Source organism: Amia ocellicauda, chromosome 18 (genome assembly GCF_036373705.1).
Source record: "Amia ocellicauda isolate fAmiCal2 chromosome 18, fAmiCal2.hap1, whole genome shotgun sequence".
In the NCBI taxonomy this organism is placed as follows: Eukaryota; Metazoa; Chordata; class Actinopteri; order Amiiformes; family Amiidae; genus Amia; species Amia ocellicauda.
Window position 1 is genome coordinate 22,349,775 of NC_089867.1, and position 18,421 is coordinate 22,368,195.

Below are 18,421 nucleotides of genomic sequence, written 5' to 3' on the forward strand. Positions count from 1 at the left end.
AGATGTATATCGTAGGAGGCCGTCGTCCACATGCTGTTTGCTTTTCTTCTCTGCGCCAGAGTAGAGCTACACTTTGTGGCTGTCGAGGAACAATGTGTGAAAGTGGTTTTCCGAACCAACCGAAAGAGCCTGGATATCAAACTGGGTGAGAGGGCAAGCACTCCGGACGCAGATGCACGCGGATGTCGGACATGTGTCGATCTTATCCGACGCTCTCGCGCAGGAGCGTGCTCTCGTTGTTTGCTGGCAAGTTGCTGTGCTCGGTATCTGCTCACAAGCTACTGTCCAAAACAAGGGACACGCTGACCGCAGGCCTTCTGCTCTCCTCGCTTTGATCTCTCTCCAGGACTCCGCATGAGGTGTTTTTTTCTTGTTAGGGATTAACTGTAAGCAGCAAAGGGAAGATTGAGAACCCAGAACATCTGTAAGCTTCGGCTGCAGACGAACTGATGTTGCAAGTACATCTAATCTTCCTCAGATTAAGTTAGGGAAGTGCACATTTTCCTTATTTATTATTGCGTCTATTTGGGTAACTAATTTAACCCTGGGACTTTTGTTTCAAACAACGAGTTCCTAGTGAAACAGGTGTGTTTGTTCATTAGATGTGCGGGAGACCACCTCTGCTCAAAAACATAATTGCTGAGCTTACACACTTTAAACTGAGGAAGGATAGAAAGAGGGAGATGTTTTGTTATTGTCTTTCAAAGCTTAGTACCATCACACCTCCGCTGTAATGGTTTTAAATATCCATCCCCTTGGAAAAAAAAGATGTCCAGCTATTATCCAGATGGTAAAAAGATGGTTAAATACACATGATGGAACATTTTTGGTGGGGTTCTACAATGCCTTATTCTGCCATTAAGGCTTTCAACAGTGTGACAGTTTACACAGCTGGTTGCAGCTGGGATATGACCTGGATTTCAAGTAGGGTTGTGTTTTAGTATGAAGTCTCAGTCCTGTTAATGCAGTGACTTTCATCGAGGCGTCATTAAAACCATAAAAACACATTGCGGACCTTATTTTATCAAGAGGAATAGAGTTCCAGTTATGACTTCACTTGTGTGTTATTTTAAACCACAATCCTGTCGAATGTAAATGTTATTCTTTTTCTGGCAAACTTCTTATCAATAATTGAAATGTGCCAATGGCTAGAGTAGTAAATCTTGATTGTCAATGAAGTAACATTCATATGTGTACAGAATACGAGGTTTTGAGCTGAATTTATTAAAAAATCAAACAAAGGGGATGTCCAATTCAATATTGACAGTCATACATTTGTGCTGAATTGCTGCAAGATCTTTGCTTAACTATTTATTGCTAGTCTTTTTTTTTTTTTTTAACCAACTTAAAAAAAATACTACGCACACTATGGGATGTAGCACCTCACACAATACCCTAATCTGCATTCTAGATTAAAAATGAAAATATTTCACAGTGTATTCAGTTGTAACAGTCTCTACAGAGTTTTCATTTAATTTTACATCCAGAAATGTTGTCTACACTCACCTGAGCCATGAAATGAAAGACACTGCTTTGAAGAACTATGACTCCTGTTCTTTCCCCAAGAAATAATGATTAATTATGAAAGGGAATTCACTTTTATTATGACTCACCTCAATAGAAGGACATCGATACTTTTATAACCCTTATATACAAATGTGCCTAGGGTATATTACTACTTCCCCTCTTGACTATAAGAAACAGAAAATACAATTGGCCTGATCCTGCTTCACTGAATTTCAAAACCTTCCCACAAAAATAAACACTAACTGGTCTTTATCTGCTTTTAGTACATGCATGACCTAAACATATATTTTCTTCTCTAAACCACAGACTGACACCTCTCTCCAGAAGGCTAACGGGTACAGTACACTACAGTTACCTCGGCTTCATTCTCCCATGCACTAGAGGGCACTGTGTCCTTTTTATTCTGGTGACAGGGCTGTCATAGCTAGAGAGCTGCTGCATGGTCATCTGCGAGAGGTGATCTGTCCTATTGACAGTTACATGCTAATTACAGGAGCTCATGGTCGCGCTATGCAGCTTCCTCGAGACAGAGGGAGTCTTTAGTGAGTCCAGGAGACACAGTTGATGTAGCCTGTGATTACCGACGGAGGTTTTGTCTCCCGAGGGCCACTTTCTCCATGTGGGCTCTCGCAGGAGTGATGCACAGTTGGCAAGTCATCTAACGCGATGGGGAAACAATTGCCTGCCTCAATAAGGGTTCAGTCAGGGATGTTGGCTACATGGCACGATACGTGACAACCTATATGACAGCGATGTTTTGGACCCACTTGTCTTTAGGTTTGTCAGTGTCTGGGATTGAGTGTCTAGCATTAGATTGGTTTCTGTTTTTAAGCCCCAACCTCTCTAAAACATCTCTTGTGCTCTTGGGGTAGGCGGGCACCCTTTTACATTGCCTGTATACAATCTCAATTTCCAAAGTAATTGTGAACAACAAAACCCCCGTCTCTGTCTGCTCTTCTGTTTTACATCTTCCCATTGAGAGCGTGAACGATCTGTTTTTGTTTTTTGGTCGTCGTCTGCTTTCATTCCTTGCTGCTGTTTATTCTGTAAGTCTTTTGTATGCCTTGTTACACAACACAGCACAGCCAGACTCCCATGAATGTATCTTCAGGCAAAATACAATTAAAAAATAAAAGCTTAAACAAACAAGTTCAGTGTAAAATAAATAAATAAATAAGACCTATAAAATCAAGGTTTATAAGTTTAGCTTTGGCTGAAAAGTAACTTATGCATCAGTGTGGATTTTGGTGGTAATTGTAGAGGGAACAACACCAATATCAAATAGAAAACCAATCTATGCCTCTAATTTGAAGTGTTTCTACTTGAAAAGAAATGTCTGGAGTTTCTGGAGGACAAATGTAAACCTTCAGGAGGCAAAAATGATTTGGGACTTTAGAGGACAAACCAAGGCAACAATATGTACTTAGGGTTTTGTAAAAGTTTTTTTTTAATCGGTGACGTCTGTGCTGTTTGTTTTAAACTAACTTTTTTGGTACTGTGTGTCAGGTTGTCTTGCACTGGAGACCCAAGACACTAGGATATGTTTTACAGAGAAAAATATAAAGAAAAAAAATCTAACCTAAATCTAATTCAAGGTTCCCTTGATCCACTACAATACCTAGAAACCCTGCCTCAAACCTATTGTGTGGACACAGTCCGTAGCAGGGGGGGTGCTTTTGTTCTTCCTGTCATCCGATCAAGAGAATTTAGCTCCCAGTCGGTGCCGGGCTCAGCGTGGTGTTCTGTATCAAAACACATCTCCAGAGGTACAGCGTGATTTGCCTGATCCAGCACGGTTGGCTTCCTCTTGTCACTGCAGCATCTGGACAAATGCCTTCCAGGCCTCATACAAATTCACACTCCCAACAGTCTTGGCTCACAGTCTGCTTTTAACTTGTCAGTTGGGTTCAGTTGTGTCCAAACGACCCGGGGTTTGAGAGCCACGCTCCAGTGCCCAGACCTGACTGCGCAGGGAAGAGGACTGTAAATCCGCCTAAGAAACGATTGTAGGTCTTCAAGTTGGATTTGGCGAATGCAGAGCCAAGAAACGGACAAAAAGACACGCACGGAATGACCGTGAAGTGCTGTGAACTATCGATGTCCTCCTGACAGTAAAACCCAATTTAATTACGTGAATAATAGCAAATGTATCCTTTTATTGACATTGCTACTCAGGACTTTGACACCCTTGAAATCTGCACAGATAGTGTGTTAAAAGGCATCATTCTTGGTTGAACAGTGGGGCTTGAGGGCCAGTTATTAAACTCGTTTACTTTTTGATCTGGGCTAGGCAATGATTATAATTGATCCCACACATACTTTACACTTGAAAAGCTCAAATTGTGGAAAGTAAATGTTAGTTGGTAACTTGGTAATTTCATCTCTTGACCCGTCGTTGCCTTATTATGCACGAGAGTATTAAAAATGAAAGGCGCATAAACGAGCATAGCTGATGTGGGTTTACTCGGCTGACATCGCCGCTCAGGGAAAAGGGAAGCGTCTCTTCCTCTCCTTCCTGCTCTCTCCGGGGCAGGTTAATCACAGCAATGAACTCCGACAGAATGTGAGGAGCATCGCCAGAGACTGGGGACATGATTTATGTCGCTCGCTTTTTAGTTTCATCCGCGGCGACTGTTATCCTGCAGAGTCACGATGCTGCCTGCGCCTCTGCATTCGCTCACATTCTGTATGGGGGGACGGCAGTCGGCAGGGGATTCTGGGAGAGATGCTCACTACAGAGCGTGCTGTCATGTCAATGGCCCCATGGTGAGTCGCCTTTTTGCTGCTGGTATGAATTCTGCAATTTGTGATTAAAGGGCTCCGTTTGTGTGCTTTCTCCAGGGAGAGCGGGTTTAACCTGAGATGTTACAGGAACGTACAACAAACAAACAAAAGTGGGCTGCCCCATATCCTCCAGGCGTACGCTATAATATCTGCCCTCATATTCTACAGAATTCATTTTAAAAAAGAAAGGCAGTTAGCGTCTCTGCCAGGGGAGTGTTTTTGAGTGGAAGTATAGTCCTCTACCAGACATTGCAGGGTTTTCATACGTCTCTCCTCTGCCATTATTGAATTGCCATTAACTAATCCACTCCGTTTTGCTTCCTACTAATCCTGGTGTGCAGCAGAATACTAAGCAATACCTTCAGCTCCTCCACTTCAGTCACAGCACCTATCCCAGCTCGAGAGCTTTACTGGGAAAAAAGTACATACAAATTATTCATATATATGTAGCTGATGTTTCCACCATTCTGTGAGGCAGAAGTGCGACTTTAAGAACTGCCCTGACCTGCCCTGCACCTCCCGGGACCCCGGGGGAGAAAATTACCGGGGAACACCTGACCGCTGTTCCCTCTATGACCGCGACTCGATAAAACGGGCAGCGCAAGGTTTCCTGTTGTGGGGAGGCAGGGATGAGAACCTGGGAGAGATTGAATGATTGATTGATTGATCACGGTAGCAGACTTTGTTTATGGACTGCGGATTTGATTTCAGAGTACGGACTTGTTTACTTGCCAGAGTGTGTTTGTGTTTTATGCATTCTCTGTGTAGTTTGGGATCTGTTTCAATGTGTAGTTTAGGCTCGAGTGGAGCTGGGGGTTTGCTTTGGTTTCTGTGTGTCTGTGTGATTGGAGCACCACGTATTAACAATAAAAGCACTTAATTCACTGTAATTCCTGCCTAGGTGTTTCCTAAATCCCGCCTCAGCACCAGGACACAAAGTATAACCCCCTACAGTGTCGCAACACCAAAAGAGTTATAATCTCTATTAAGTCTTTAGTCATGTCTCCAGCAAGTTATGAAGTTTGTAAGTCTTATCAGTTTTAATTATTAGTGTGGCACTTAAAGCATGTTTACACAGAGAGACATTGTTTGTAAAAGCAGGTCATCCATGCCAGCCTGTATTATACAGTGTAAATTCAGCAGTAACCAGTGACATTAGTAGTGGTTCCTCTGTTTCAGGCTCTCAAACTGCTGCTTGCCCAGGTCTGGCTCCTGCCTGTTAATGAATGTGATGTGAGTCTAGTTTGCTCTCCACTGACAGAAAATGATTGATTCTGCAGCCAGTTCCCAGCACTTAATCCTGGTCTCTGTCTATTATTACACGGGTTTGTTTTATATTTCTTTAAATTAAGTGACATGGTGCCAAATTAATCAATAATGTGACATCATCAATCTGAGGGAAAGCATATGAAGGGATAACTCAATCTCGCCACGCTCCTGCCTTGGGCTACTTCTGCTTCAAGGACGAGCCGTAGGTTGCAGTTCCTTAATTTTCTGTATTTCTTATTACGGATTTCAAAAGCAGGATTCCATTAATATCTGGGTTCTCTGACTGACAGCAGAGCGGGGGCACCTGTTTAATAATGGCATTGTGAATACCTTCACATTAACTGGTCCCAAATGTATTTAATGTGCTTTGCAAAATGTAATGTAAGTGCTGAGAATCAAACAGTGACTAATTGGCGTGCCACAGATCCTGAATAAGTATGGGTAAAAGTATGGTGAAAATCAAACCAGGATCTATCATTTTAATTAATAAATACTCTTCCTGTGTAATTGTGTAGTTGCTAAAAACACAATTATTGATAATGGCTTATAGATTTTGGAAAGTTTGGAAAGTTACGCAGCAATGATCGCACTGTTTAATTTCTGAAGTGCATTTATGAATAATAGGATAACTTTCACATACACAGGAACTGAAGTGGTCTTAATTATTCAATCTCTAGAAAACAAGGTGTCTCAGTATGGGTGGAAGTGTGAAACTGGACATACCGAATTAGAAAATAAATAAAAAAAACAATTTTAGCAATCAAATCGCGTCCCTATCTGCTATTCAGACTTCCTTTGCAAGAGCCACTAATGTGTTACCTGGAGCAGTTTGGATCCGTGTGATTTCTGCAGTCTCCTCTCATTCAACACACTCCCGGATAAATTAATCATCACCTGCGGCTGCTATCAGGGCCGGAGCCCCCGGAGGAACTCGGAAAGTCGGGCCACACGGGTTGAGGTGTCATAGAAAGTTATAGCTACCGGAGTCCAACTGGACAGCATTAAAAAAAATTCCCCTTTAATTAACTGCCTCCTAAGGCTTTCCCTTCATCCCATCTGGGTTTAATTTATTTTCTTGATAAAGGGGCCAGACAACTATTCTGAAGATGGGGGGGAAGTGGGGGAGGGGGGGAACTGTTTGGAAAAAGAAATAATTCACTCATCTCAGGGACATGTATAGTATACCGTATCTCTGCAAAGCATGGAGGGAGGTTACAAAAAGGAAATAACTGCTGAGTAACATAGGTCTCGGGTTATATTACTCAGTAGTTATCATTTCCTTTTTGTAACCTCCCTCCACAATCAACACCAAGCTGATTAAATGACTACTACACACTTTACAAACCACTGCACTGAGCAAGCCCAACAGCCCAACGTTTTTGTGTGCGTTGGAAAACAGTCATCTCGCCATCATAGCCCGGCCGAGATCCAACCGATCCGTGATCCAGCCTTTCTTTCAAACCACCGCGCCTTCCATATGTGTCCGTTTATGGCAATTAATTACCAAGTTGAATTTGTTGTTGTTGGGGGGATAAAAATGACGGAGAGGCAGAAAAGCCAGTGCATCTGCTCCATGGACTGAAATAAATATAAAAGAGAGCGTGGTGATATGGTGGTTTTGGAGGGTTCTGTGAAACCCACTGGACAGATGGGACACAATCATCTGGCTGGTCTTATTCATGTGTGCGTGTGCATGTGTGTGTGTTTGTTTGTTTGTTGTGTATGTTTTTTGTGCATGTGACTCTCGGAGAAGGCAGAGAAGGGGGAGGCAGCGGCGAATTGCCTCTGATTTATAACGGGTTTATGTGGGAGCAACATTAAGAGGAGCTAGGTGGTTGCCCCCGCTGAGCAATTAAATTTACCGTCTGCCACCTCGCCTCCCTGCCTTCCTGATATGAAAACCACATGGCTGTCACCACACCGTCACTTGTCACGGTGCCACCACCGGTGCGAGAGAGGAGGGTGGCAAAGGGGTTCACGAGTTGTGTCCTTGTCAGAGGGAAAGGTTACAGTGAGAAGAGGCCACCAACCAACCACACTCAGCCTGCTGTTAGCAGTTTAATTGTATGTCTTTTCTTTTTTTATTAATTATATATAAAGCTCCTATGTGCAAAGGGGATTCAATAATGAATACAACAGAATGATGTGACTCCTATCGTCCTCCTTGAAGCCCAATTTCCATTTGTGTCCCCGGGTGCGTGTGTCCCTGCTGATCTGGAAAAGCTCCTCTGGTTTGATGTGGTCGATGCCTTTCGTGATTTTGAAGACTTGAATCAAGTCCCCACGTAGTCTCCTCTGTTCCAGGGTGAAAAGGTTCAGGTCCTCAGTCTCTCAGTAGGACTTTCCCTTCAGATCTGGAATAAGTCTGGTTGCTCTCCTCTGAACTGCCTCTAGAGCAGCGATATCTTTCTTGAAGTGTGGAGCCCAGAACTGTACACAGTATCCAGATGAGCTCTAACTAGTGCATTGTACAGTCTGAACATCACTGCCCTTGTTCTCAGTTCTACACTTTTGACAATATACCCTAATATCCTGTTTGCCTTTTTTATTGCTTCCTCACATTGATTGGATGGAGAAAGTGTCTTTCTCATGCGTTACTTCATCTAATTCTGTTCCTCCCATAGTGTAATTATAGTGGACATTTTTATTACCTGCAGGCAATACCTTGCACTTGTCCACATTGAATTTCATCTGCCAGGTGTCGGAATATTATCTAAGTCCCTCTGAATAGCCTGTGCTGCCGAGATTGTATCTGCTGAGCCACCTATTTTAGTATCATCTGCAAATTTGACAAGTTTGCTAACTATCCCAGAGTTCAGATCATTAATATAGATTAGAAAAAGCAAAGGCCCTAGTACTGATCCCTGTGGAACTCCACTAACAACCTCACTCCAGTTAGAAGCGACTGGAGGGCATTTGGTGTGCATTTACATAACTTCAATATAAATCTGTCTTTAGTGTTGTGTTGAACCTTGTTTCTTGTTCTGAATGCACTTCAGTCCCCCCAGGTTCCCAGACGTCCTTTCCGCTATTTCTATTTTGTGGTTACAGGTACTGTGGATTTGATGCAGGCTGGGGTTTTTCGATTGTAAAGCAAAGTAGCAGCATTTAAGAAACCAATGGGGCACCAGCAGGGGGAAGCCATTTAAAAAGCTTTTCATTAAGATGTGGGCAGTTTTCTTCCTATTTTGGATAACATTCTCTGTCATTAAAATGTGCATTAATGCTTCCTCCTTGACTCTACAGTGAAATGCTTTTAAGATGCTGTGATTATAGTTCTGTGTTTTTATTTGTGGTCTTCGGTGTACTGCAGAGCCTTTTAAAAATCTTTAAAGAAAATTTTAAAATCCAGAATTATGGTGGGCAGGCAGATTGTGCAACACAGTGCTCTAATGCCCATTGCTACTTCCTGTGCAGCACTGATATATGTCCCCCCCATTTATGACAGAATATTTTCAGTTAATGAGAAAAAGTTAACATTCAAGCAGAGAAGACAACAGAGGTGAGCAAACCACAAAGGAAAACAAATAAACAGGGTATTAATATACAAACAAACAAAAAAGCAGCTGCCAATTTAAAGTAAGTAGCGTAGACCGTGAGATGACAGGCGGGCAACACGACACCAAACTCATCAAAAACAATGGACACAGGAGTGTCTTGTAGCTTGGCCTTGTACATCAAGCAGAGTATGTTTGGGGTCACAAATGTAGCGTGTGCTGTAGGAGCCCCAGCTCGGCTTCGTAATGGCATCTGAGCAGCGACCAAGTTTGTACCAAGTTCAGGGAGAGATTACAACACCGTAACAAGCTCATTCACTACGAGCCTTCATTTTAAAATAGCAGGGTTCAGATTATAACAAGATACTCTTTCTTTCCCCTGTTTTTCCTCTCTAGCTGGAAGCTGCTCTTCACAACCCAGTCCAGTGCGCTCTGCTGGGCTTCTCAGCTGCCAGTACCTCTCTGCCCCAGGGTTATCTGTGGGTGAGTACATTGTGCTTAACGTAACACAGACTGCAAACATTATTGCACTTCCACACAAGTTGTCAGTCTGGTATGAGCTTCCATCAAAAAAATTATAATAAGTAAAGAATATGTTGGATTTGGTTTAATGGTTTGCGTTTGGTTTAGTCAATATGCATTCATGACATCAATTATGTATGGTGTCCAATTATCATAAAATAATCTACATGCAAAATCAGTATAAAAGCAAATTGATGTGTTGTGTTTTTAAAGGGATTTACAGTCTCTGTTGGTTGTTGGTTGTATACCCCCTTTTCTTTCTCTCTGTTCAAACATTGGGTATGTTGATTGTCTGGCACAAATTGAAGCTCTTTGTAGTAGATTTAACCAAAAAGTACAGCTCCTACAGCTAATATATTTACAGCCTCTCCAGTGGAGGATCCTAAACAACAAGTGACTCAGATTTGGGCTGACACTAATCACTTTACATTGATCAGCTTGTGGGATTTCCATTGCTTGTGATTAGAGTCTGACAGTAACTCAGCCTGTAAAACACATTCGGACAATGCGCTTCTCTCAATCCCTGTGATTGTAAATGTTTGCCTGCTTTTTATCTCAATCTTATACATCACAAGAACTACACAGACATTTCAAAATGACGGACAGACTTCCTGAATATGTAATTTGCGTAGGAAAAACGTAATTTTTCCTCCCCACTGTTTAGGCATAATGCAGACTGCTTTTGGAAGATTAGAGTGAGATCTGTATTTATGAGGGGTACTTTTTTTGGAAGGACAGGTTTGTGAGAGAATTGGGATAGGAAATGTCACAATACACACAATCTACTGGTTGATTTGCGTAAAGCTAAGGATCAAGTAGTTTTATTAAGCCTCAAAATGACCCCAAATGCAAATCTTCCTTAATAGATTTTAAGCTTTGCAACATGACTACACTAGGCTGTGCTGGTTGATTTGTTTCTAAATACCTGTGTCTGAACAGCAAATGGGCATAGTTATTGATTGATAACATAAGATTAACACCAATACATCTATTGGAGTCTGATGGTTGTCTGTCAAAATGATTGGTAACACTTTAGATTAAGTTGCCATTTATACATGCTTGCTAAATAGTTTATAACACAGTTGGGAACCATTCATAATTCAGTTTATAAATTATCAATAAACCTATATAAGATATTCTCGATCATTTAAAGCTTTGAAACAGAATTTGTGTTTTGGCAACTCCCAAAAACAGTTTCATTTTTTATATAAATTATAAATCATATCTTGTATAGGTTTATTGATTATTTAGAAATGAAATTATTCATGGTTCCTACCTGTTATAAAGTGTTTATCAAGCATTTATAAACGACACCTTCATCTAAAGTGTTACCAAATGATTTAAAGACTGCCCCCTAAAAGACGTATTTGTATTGTTTGTATGCTAAGTTAATTGGACCCCCCCCCATATATTTTCTAAAGTATACTTTTTCAGTTTCCTATTCTTTATGTTCAATCATTTATATTCACAGATTAACACACACAACCTGACAAATAAGCAATACAAACACTAACTTGATAATCTGAAAACTGTTTTACCGAAGGAGGGGAATGATAAACTTTACCAAAACAACAAAGCCAGCTGGCAAATTCTCCTTTGGGTGTGTATCTTATTCTTAAAACAATTCTAGCACCAACATATACACTTGCTGCCCATGTGATGGTAATGCGGCCCTGTCTGGATATGCTTGTCATTTGACGGGAAAAGTGGAGGAAGAAGGAAGAGAGGAAGTGTGTGATTATAGCCACCCAATTCAAACTCATTGAAACCCCTCCATCTGCCGCTGTCTGTCTTTTCACCTCCTGCCGATACAAGCAGCCCTCCCGCCTCCTGTCTGGAACATGCGTGTGCCTCGGAGACCTCTTTAAATCCTGATCCTGCACACTGATAGATTACAAGACAAACAAACGATCGTGCGCAAATGAAGGGGCATTAGCTATATTTAGACAGAGCTTCGCGCGCAGCACACGACTGGCATAACTGATGCAGGCAGCAGGCAGACAGCGGCGTCGCTCTTCCTCAAAACAAATGCGCAAATAAGACACGGGCATCAGTGTCAATACAGGAAATTGCTTCTGTGGCAGCGGGTCCCAACCTGGGGGTCCGAGGTGACACTGGGGTCCTGAAAAAGCAAATGCAGTCAGGCTAGGAAAGATGAGCAGAGCGTCCACAATCTTGGTTCTACTCATGTTGACTTTTTGTGCATCTTGACTATTGCTAATCTGTTGTCCTGTGAAAAAATACATCTGTATTCTACTATTAGCATTATTATATATCGGTTTTCCTTGATGCCAGTTTGAATCGGGCTGCTTTGGCAAAGCTGTGCCTCGCTTTGCAGCCCATCAAGCGCGGGATATTAGGAGCCCCTGATCTATTGCACACTGTGCATGGTGGTTTTGCTATGAATCATTTCCAGCAAGTCTTGCTTGTGTACTCAGCTTCTCATTAATGAAAAAGAGGGAAATGTAATTGTAAAAATGTAAATGTAATTGCTTTCTGTACATTACCTGCAGATAATGGAAAAGGACTGGAAATGAACCAGCATCGAACACCGTCGACAGCAATGCGCTCTCGTCTGTCGCACGTTGACTTACGACCGTAGCTCTTCCATTGAGTTCATCCATAACTTCAAATGCTAGATTACCAAACCTGTTCTGAACTGATGGGGGGAAACATTTTCTCCTTTATTAAAGGCAATTTCAGAAGTGTGAAACTGTTTGAAGTTTTGGCTGACATTTTAAACTTATTGCTGCTGATGTTTTACAGCCACAGCAGGATCTCTCGTGCTCGTGGAATTTAAAAGGGTATCTTTTATATAGATTTTGAGTAATGTTGTCCTGTTGGTTCATAAGGTATTTGTGCTGTTCTAGAACAATGCCAGTGAGTGAAGTATGCTTGTAATTTCTCTGTGCTTGAAGGTGGCCAGTGGGGGAGAGTCGAGCCAAGGCCAGGTGGAGATCTTCTCCCTCAACAGACCCACGCCCCGCGCCGTCAAGTCCTTCCAAGTGGGGGCACCGGTGCTGTGTCTGGAGTATGTGGCCGACCCCAGTCCACCAGAGGAGGCAGAGAGTGCGGTCTGTGAGAAGATGAGTGCAGTGGGAAACACCATCTGCGTGGGGCTGCAGGATGGCAGGTGGGGATTCACGCGGCGAGGTGCTCGGTGACACTGTGCTTTGTGTTTCACGCTCTCATGCTGGAAAATGTTTATAATAGATGAAGGAGGGAAGTGTCTTGTTGTCTAGTGAAGTGGGTTCTGTGGTTGTCTTTGGTGTTGAGTTGTTTCAGGTTTTTGAGTTCATCAAAGTGACAAAGGCAGGCGAGGTTGCTTTGCAGAGTTGAATGAACAAACTCTACATGGCCATTTTATCCATACAAACTTGAGGATTTCTAAGATATTATCTTGCCAAAATATACTGTGATGCAGTTAGAGGAACGAAGACCAAGACTGAATTATTAGAGAGTTTCTGTGTGTCTTGCAACTCTAACTCATCTGCAGGAGCATGCGTCCATTGAAAGTCTCCTCAGTCTTTCTTTCCAATTCCCTATTACAGCATCCTCATCTATGGCAGTGTGGACACGGCCGCCCAGTGCCTGTTGACCTTCCAGGACCCTGGGGGGTGTCCGGTGCTGTGCCTGAAACATTCTGCCAACTTCCTGTTCGCCGGGATGAGGGACGGGACCGTCGTTGTTTACAGCCGTAAGAATGGCGGTGAGTGTGTGAGGTTTCGTGCAGGTGTTCACACATTAGGAAAACAAACTGACACTTTCAAAACAAAGACAGAGACTCGAGGCAAATAACATGCAATTTCGGGAAATTCATAATTTTTTTATTTACAGGAGTGATACTTTTATTTTTCATGTGCCCCGCATTCTGTCTGGCAACACATTTAATCACGGTGACGAGACGAAGATGAAGGAGTCTTGGAGGAATTGATTTGAGAAAATAAACATGCAAATCTCTCCTTAAATTACTTTTTAAACATCCAGATGTTTTTGATCTTGGTTGGCAGTGTCCCTAGGCATGAGATGGTGGTAAACAGAAGATCCTCATACATGATAGATGGAATTAGGTGCCACTTCTCGTTTATGCCACACGTTCATTCACAGATGCTCGCTGGCTTGAGGGGATTAACCCGAGTCTGTAGATGTTGCTCTGGTGTGCACAGAAGCCATTTTTACTTGACCTGCTTCCCCTGCTCTTCTGTAGCAGTTCCATGTTGGTCTGCTTTTTAATGGTCATCTAGAAAAACACACAGAAGCCCACATCTGTGAGGACTGAGAAGATGCAATCTTGGCATCGAGTACGAGGTGCAAACAATCTGCTCAAACAGTTGTTTTCTTTGTTCTGGTGTGCTCTTAAGCTGTACAACACGGATCTTGATGTAGAGAGAAAGCGAGAACCGCTAACCAGTTCAGAAAACCATAAATCACCCTTTGCAGCTCCAGACAGCAAGACTTTGCGATCACGACAGTCCTCCTGTTTGAAAACAACAAAAGGAAAGAAAAAGAAAGTTGCGGACGAATGGCTGGAGAGGCGTGTGTGTTCTATATATGCAAATTATTCCTTTTCAAGGGATACATACCCAAGCACACTCATGAGGAGAGTTTATTTCAACAACGTACCTCGTCTGGGTCCGGTTTGTGATTCAGCCAAAGCAGTTCTGTATCGGCTCTTCCGGTGTATCTTTTATAGGCTGTAAAAATAAACAGACAAAACAAAAATATTCTACATATTTGAATGCCGGACTTGTATTCAGTTTAATGTTCTTTAAAAGCTGTATTTCATTTCAATGCTCTTAAAATCTGGTATTTTATCTTTGATGACATAAAAAAAGAGTAAATGAAAAGGGTGAAGTAGAATCGTTAGTCTGCCTTATCTTAACACTGATAGCATGACATGCATGGCTAAACCCGCACGGCTGTAAGACACTATCCCTGTTGCGTTCGTGATTGAAAGAAGTTTTCGAAGCATGAATGGAACCGGCTAGTTTGTGTAACTTGCAATTTTAAAGGAAAGAAGAGTGACATTTAAATTACACTGGGCAATTAACATGGCGGAAATCACAAGGCAGTATGAAGCTATTAATGTTTCAAAAGCAGAAGTAAACAACTCAAAAATGTTAATTAAAAGGCTCACTGCACTCCCGTTCTAATTCTGTTACATTAACACGCTGCGAAGCAAAAGCTTATGTAAAGCCGTTTTTTCCACAATGGCTACAATAATAAGAGCCCTATAATTAAAACGAAAGGAAAAAGGTCAGCTTCATTTTCCAAGAGGGAAAATATGAAAATGACAAAAAAACAAGCTGAATAACCACAGAAAGGTAAATGTATTTCTTAGCACAGTGGTGTTTGAACCAGCATCGTCAAAGAAAGAAAGGATGACAAAAATGAGTCTGAAAGCTAATAGAGGCTTCATAAGCCAAAAATGTTGTGTGACGGTCATGACTCCAAATTAGATATTGTACACAACGTGCCATTTTTAACATTCATTTACATGTCTGGTAATTGACAGACACTGAGGATGGTTTTTCAGAATTCAGCACGATTTCATTTTGTTGGATCTGAAGCTCAAGGTATGGCTACAATCATGGGAATTAGCCTGAAAAACAAACACAATGCTGTCCAAACATGTAAAATATGTGTCTACAAAAACACAATAAAACAAAGTCTTCCAAAAGCCTCCATTCTGTTCTAACAGCCTCCCTAATGGTTTGTTTGCAGAGGAATTGTGGGACCCCAGCTCGTGTCGGCGTGTGAGCCTTGGCCAGGAGCCCATCCGCACCCTGCTGGCGCTGGAGGACTCAGTGTGGGCCAGCTGTGGCAACAAAGTCACAGTCATCGAGGGCAGCAGTTTGGGAACGCAGGTAGGCGCTACGCTCTGCATCACCAGCTAAAGATAGGTCTGCATCTCCTGCCGCTCGCTCCGTCCCTGGAAATGAGGGGCAGGGGGTTGAGCGGGGAGTAATTGTTCAGATGGGGTATTGGAGGACTGTGAGAATTTGTCTCGCACACAACCTGTGGCATATAATGTTTCCTTGCATTGGTGCTGAATATACTTCGGTTTTGTTGCTGACTCTTCTCATTACAGTCCTGGGTTTTTACTAAGGCACACATTTCCCCCAGAATTTTCCTTCAGGTTATGGACTGACTTATTATTTTGCTTGACCTAGTTATGTACCGTAAACTTGTAGTGTGTGACCTCTCTCCCCCTCAGTTGAAGCCTGCCCTTCAGCACTGACCCTTAAGCCCCAGTAACTACCACCACTGCAGGTATCTTCTTAGATTGCTCAGAATTTCTTAGAAATTCAAAACGTGGAGAACAAGTGCTCGAAAGCAGGGGCGGTCACCATGCTCATCCACGCTCCACCAAGTCTAAATTACTAATTAATCTGGGAACATTAAGCCAGATCTCGAACGCTCATAAGGAATCGGCAGCCAGCAGATTATCGGGTACCTGGTTCAATACGCCTGCAGCTGTCTCTGTAATTAAAGTTCCTCCTATTTCGGGTCTTATCTCCAGCTCACGTGACCTCATCAGATCGAGCCGCGCGATGTCAGCTGTGGGGCGGTGAGAGGTGGCTCTTTAGGGGTAGGGATGGTATGTAAAGCATGTGACTTTTAAACCGTTCTCCCTCTGATGGCTTCCTGAGGTGGAATATAGTCTCTCTTTCGGTTTCTTTCTTCGCGGCTGGCTCCTGCTCCCAGGAGAGGAGGGAGAGAGTGACAGATGCTGCGTGTTCTGTTAAATGACACGGAGGAAATGAGGAAATGGGATTCTATTACTCCGACACGCTTTACACGGCCTTCTGCGACCCTGCACTAATCCCCCCCCCCCGCCCCCCTGCCTTACAAGCCCTGTGAAATGCTCTTCCTGCTTATCTTCAAACCCGAGCCCCCAACTGACGCCTGCAGACATACTTTTTTTTTTTTTTTTTTTTTTAGGTTTTTTAAAAATCGTTATGCGACTACGTTTTAGATACAGTGAGCCTAACCGGCCAATTACAATACAGGTAATGGTGGGGATGAATTACACAGCTAGGCCGATCAACATGCTTTTCCCGAGTGAACATCCACAACTACATACCAAATGCCCCCCAGCTGTTGTGAAAGTCGTATCACTATTTGTGCAGGTTTACCATGGTTGCACTGCACTTTCCCATGGTTTTAACATGCTTACTTCATGCTCTGCTACTACAAGGGTATGATTCTTCAAGAATCATAGAGTGAAGGAATGTATAACACTCTTTACATCAGTACTCTTTAAATCAAAGTCTTTTCATATTCTGTAATAAGAAAGAAGAGCAGAACTATGGATTCACAGCAAGAGTAATAAATTAGTGTACGCCACAGAGTTAAACCATTGTAGGAAGTGCAAAATGAATTACCATGCAGAATTGTAAACTTCCTCAAGGGTTGGCACTATATTACTACAGATTTAAACAAGATCGGTTTCACCTTATTCTATGGTTGTGCTGTGAAGGGGCTCAAAACCGTGCATTTGTGTTTTCATAATTGCATCCGATTTCCTCAGTTTTCACTATTTTCCATACTCCCACATCTGTTTTTAGGAGCCTTGCCACATGATTGTGTGATGTTAGCTCAACAACTACTGGTTCGGCCTAAACATGCTGTGTGTTTTGCAAAGAGGGCATCTGCAGTCCCTCGCCTGGGCCCAAGGATGACAGAGTAACTGTAAGACACAGAGCTACCAGAATTAAATGAATGGCTCGCCTGTGAGTGTGCTGCACTGCTCAGGGGAAGTGGAGCCGCGGCAGAAACGCTTCTCCTGGTGAGAGGAAAAAGCTACCTGTGTCTGCACGCCTGAATAATGCATGATTTGTGAATCGGGAAGTTAACAGGCTAAAGTGAAAGATATTTAGAAGAATCGCAGTGTACACATCTGACTCAATTTCAGTTGCCATGCTGTGGGATTTGTGGAGGAATATTGTGGAGTAAGTCGTCACCCCCAGCAGTAAGAAGCAGCACTGAAGTCATTGAGTCAATGAATGCACACAAACGCCAGCCCCCCCCCCCCCCCCACACACACACACACACACACAATGGGAAAGAATATGCACATACCTCAAGGGATCAACCCATTGCTTCCACTCAGTCAGGATCTGTGAGGTTTGTATTGTCCAATCACGTTTTTTTTTTGGTGGGAGAATCACATCGTGCTGCCAAATGAATAGAATTGAAAGTAAATCAGTTAGAAAGGGTAACAGAAATGGACAGGGAATGTGAACAGTAACTTCCTGGTCGTCTTCAATGCACTCCACAACACTGACCTCTAGATATACTATCGTCTTTCCGTAGCATCTTTTAAAGCCATAAATTCAATGTCAGTAATTGCTATTAAACTCTACCAAATAGGTTCTCTTTGATAAAACAGAATAAATCCACTGGCAACACTAACTTAACAAATACATTTCTTTTCCTTGACATACTGGAACACTGTTTAGTTTCCCATGCACATATGCGATTAATCAACAATGCATCTTTTCTGAAGTGTACTAGCAGTTCGGTGTGTTCGCATGACTCACAGTCCTCTCTGGAGAAACACTCAATAATATAGGTAATGAAAGAACAGAAAAACGCTGTCGATAAGCAACTGTGCTTGAATCATCGTACATTAATTGTAAATAGTCCCATTTAAAACCACAAACACAATCGTTAAAGCAAAATGAGGAAGATTGCAGCTATCAGGAATATGACTTCTATGCGATCTCGTGAAATTTCCCTTCAGTGCAAATACCAGGAACAATCTGTGGCTTGCCTGACTTCAGGGAAGTGCATCGAACCAGCATTAAGATCGATAG

The 18,421-nt window shown here is 42.5% G+C and overlaps 1 protein-coding gene and 1 long non-coding RNA gene across 6 annotated transcripts in view; one reads left to right on the top strand and one right to left on the bottom strand.

The window, feature by feature from the left end:
* Positions 1-18,421, top strand: part of LOC136713388 (rho guanine nucleotide exchange factor 10-like protein) — a 97,249-nt gene that overhangs the window by 64,223 nt on the left and 14,605 nt on the right. For all 3 annotated transcript variants that reach the window (XM_066690434.1, XM_066690435.1, XM_066690436.1), the window contains 4 exons: positions 9,474-9,560; positions 12,518-12,732; positions 13,151-13,308; positions 15,324-15,466. In XM_066690434.1, the coding sequence (XP_066546531.1) occupies positions 9,474-9,560; positions 12,518-12,732; positions 13,151-13,308; positions 15,324-15,466 (603 nt within the window). The remainder of the gene's footprint in view (positions 1-9,473; positions 9,561-12,517; positions 12,733-13,150; positions 13,309-15,323; positions 15,467-18,421) is intronic.
* The window catches only part of LOC136713390 (uncharacterized), a 173,360-nt gene continuing 168,378 nt past the window's right edge, over positions 13,440-18,421 (bottom strand). For 2 of the 3 annotated variants that reach the window (XR_010804942.1, XR_010804943.1), the window contains exons 4-6: positions 17,685-17,779; positions 14,223-14,293; positions 13,440-14,076 (exon numbers count right to left, since the gene is read on the bottom strand). This is a non-coding gene — a long non-coding RNA (uncharacterized LOC136713390). The remainder of the gene's footprint in view (positions 14,077-14,222; positions 14,294-17,684; positions 17,780-18,421) is intronic. The other variant, XR_010804944.1, reaches the window with a different exon arrangement.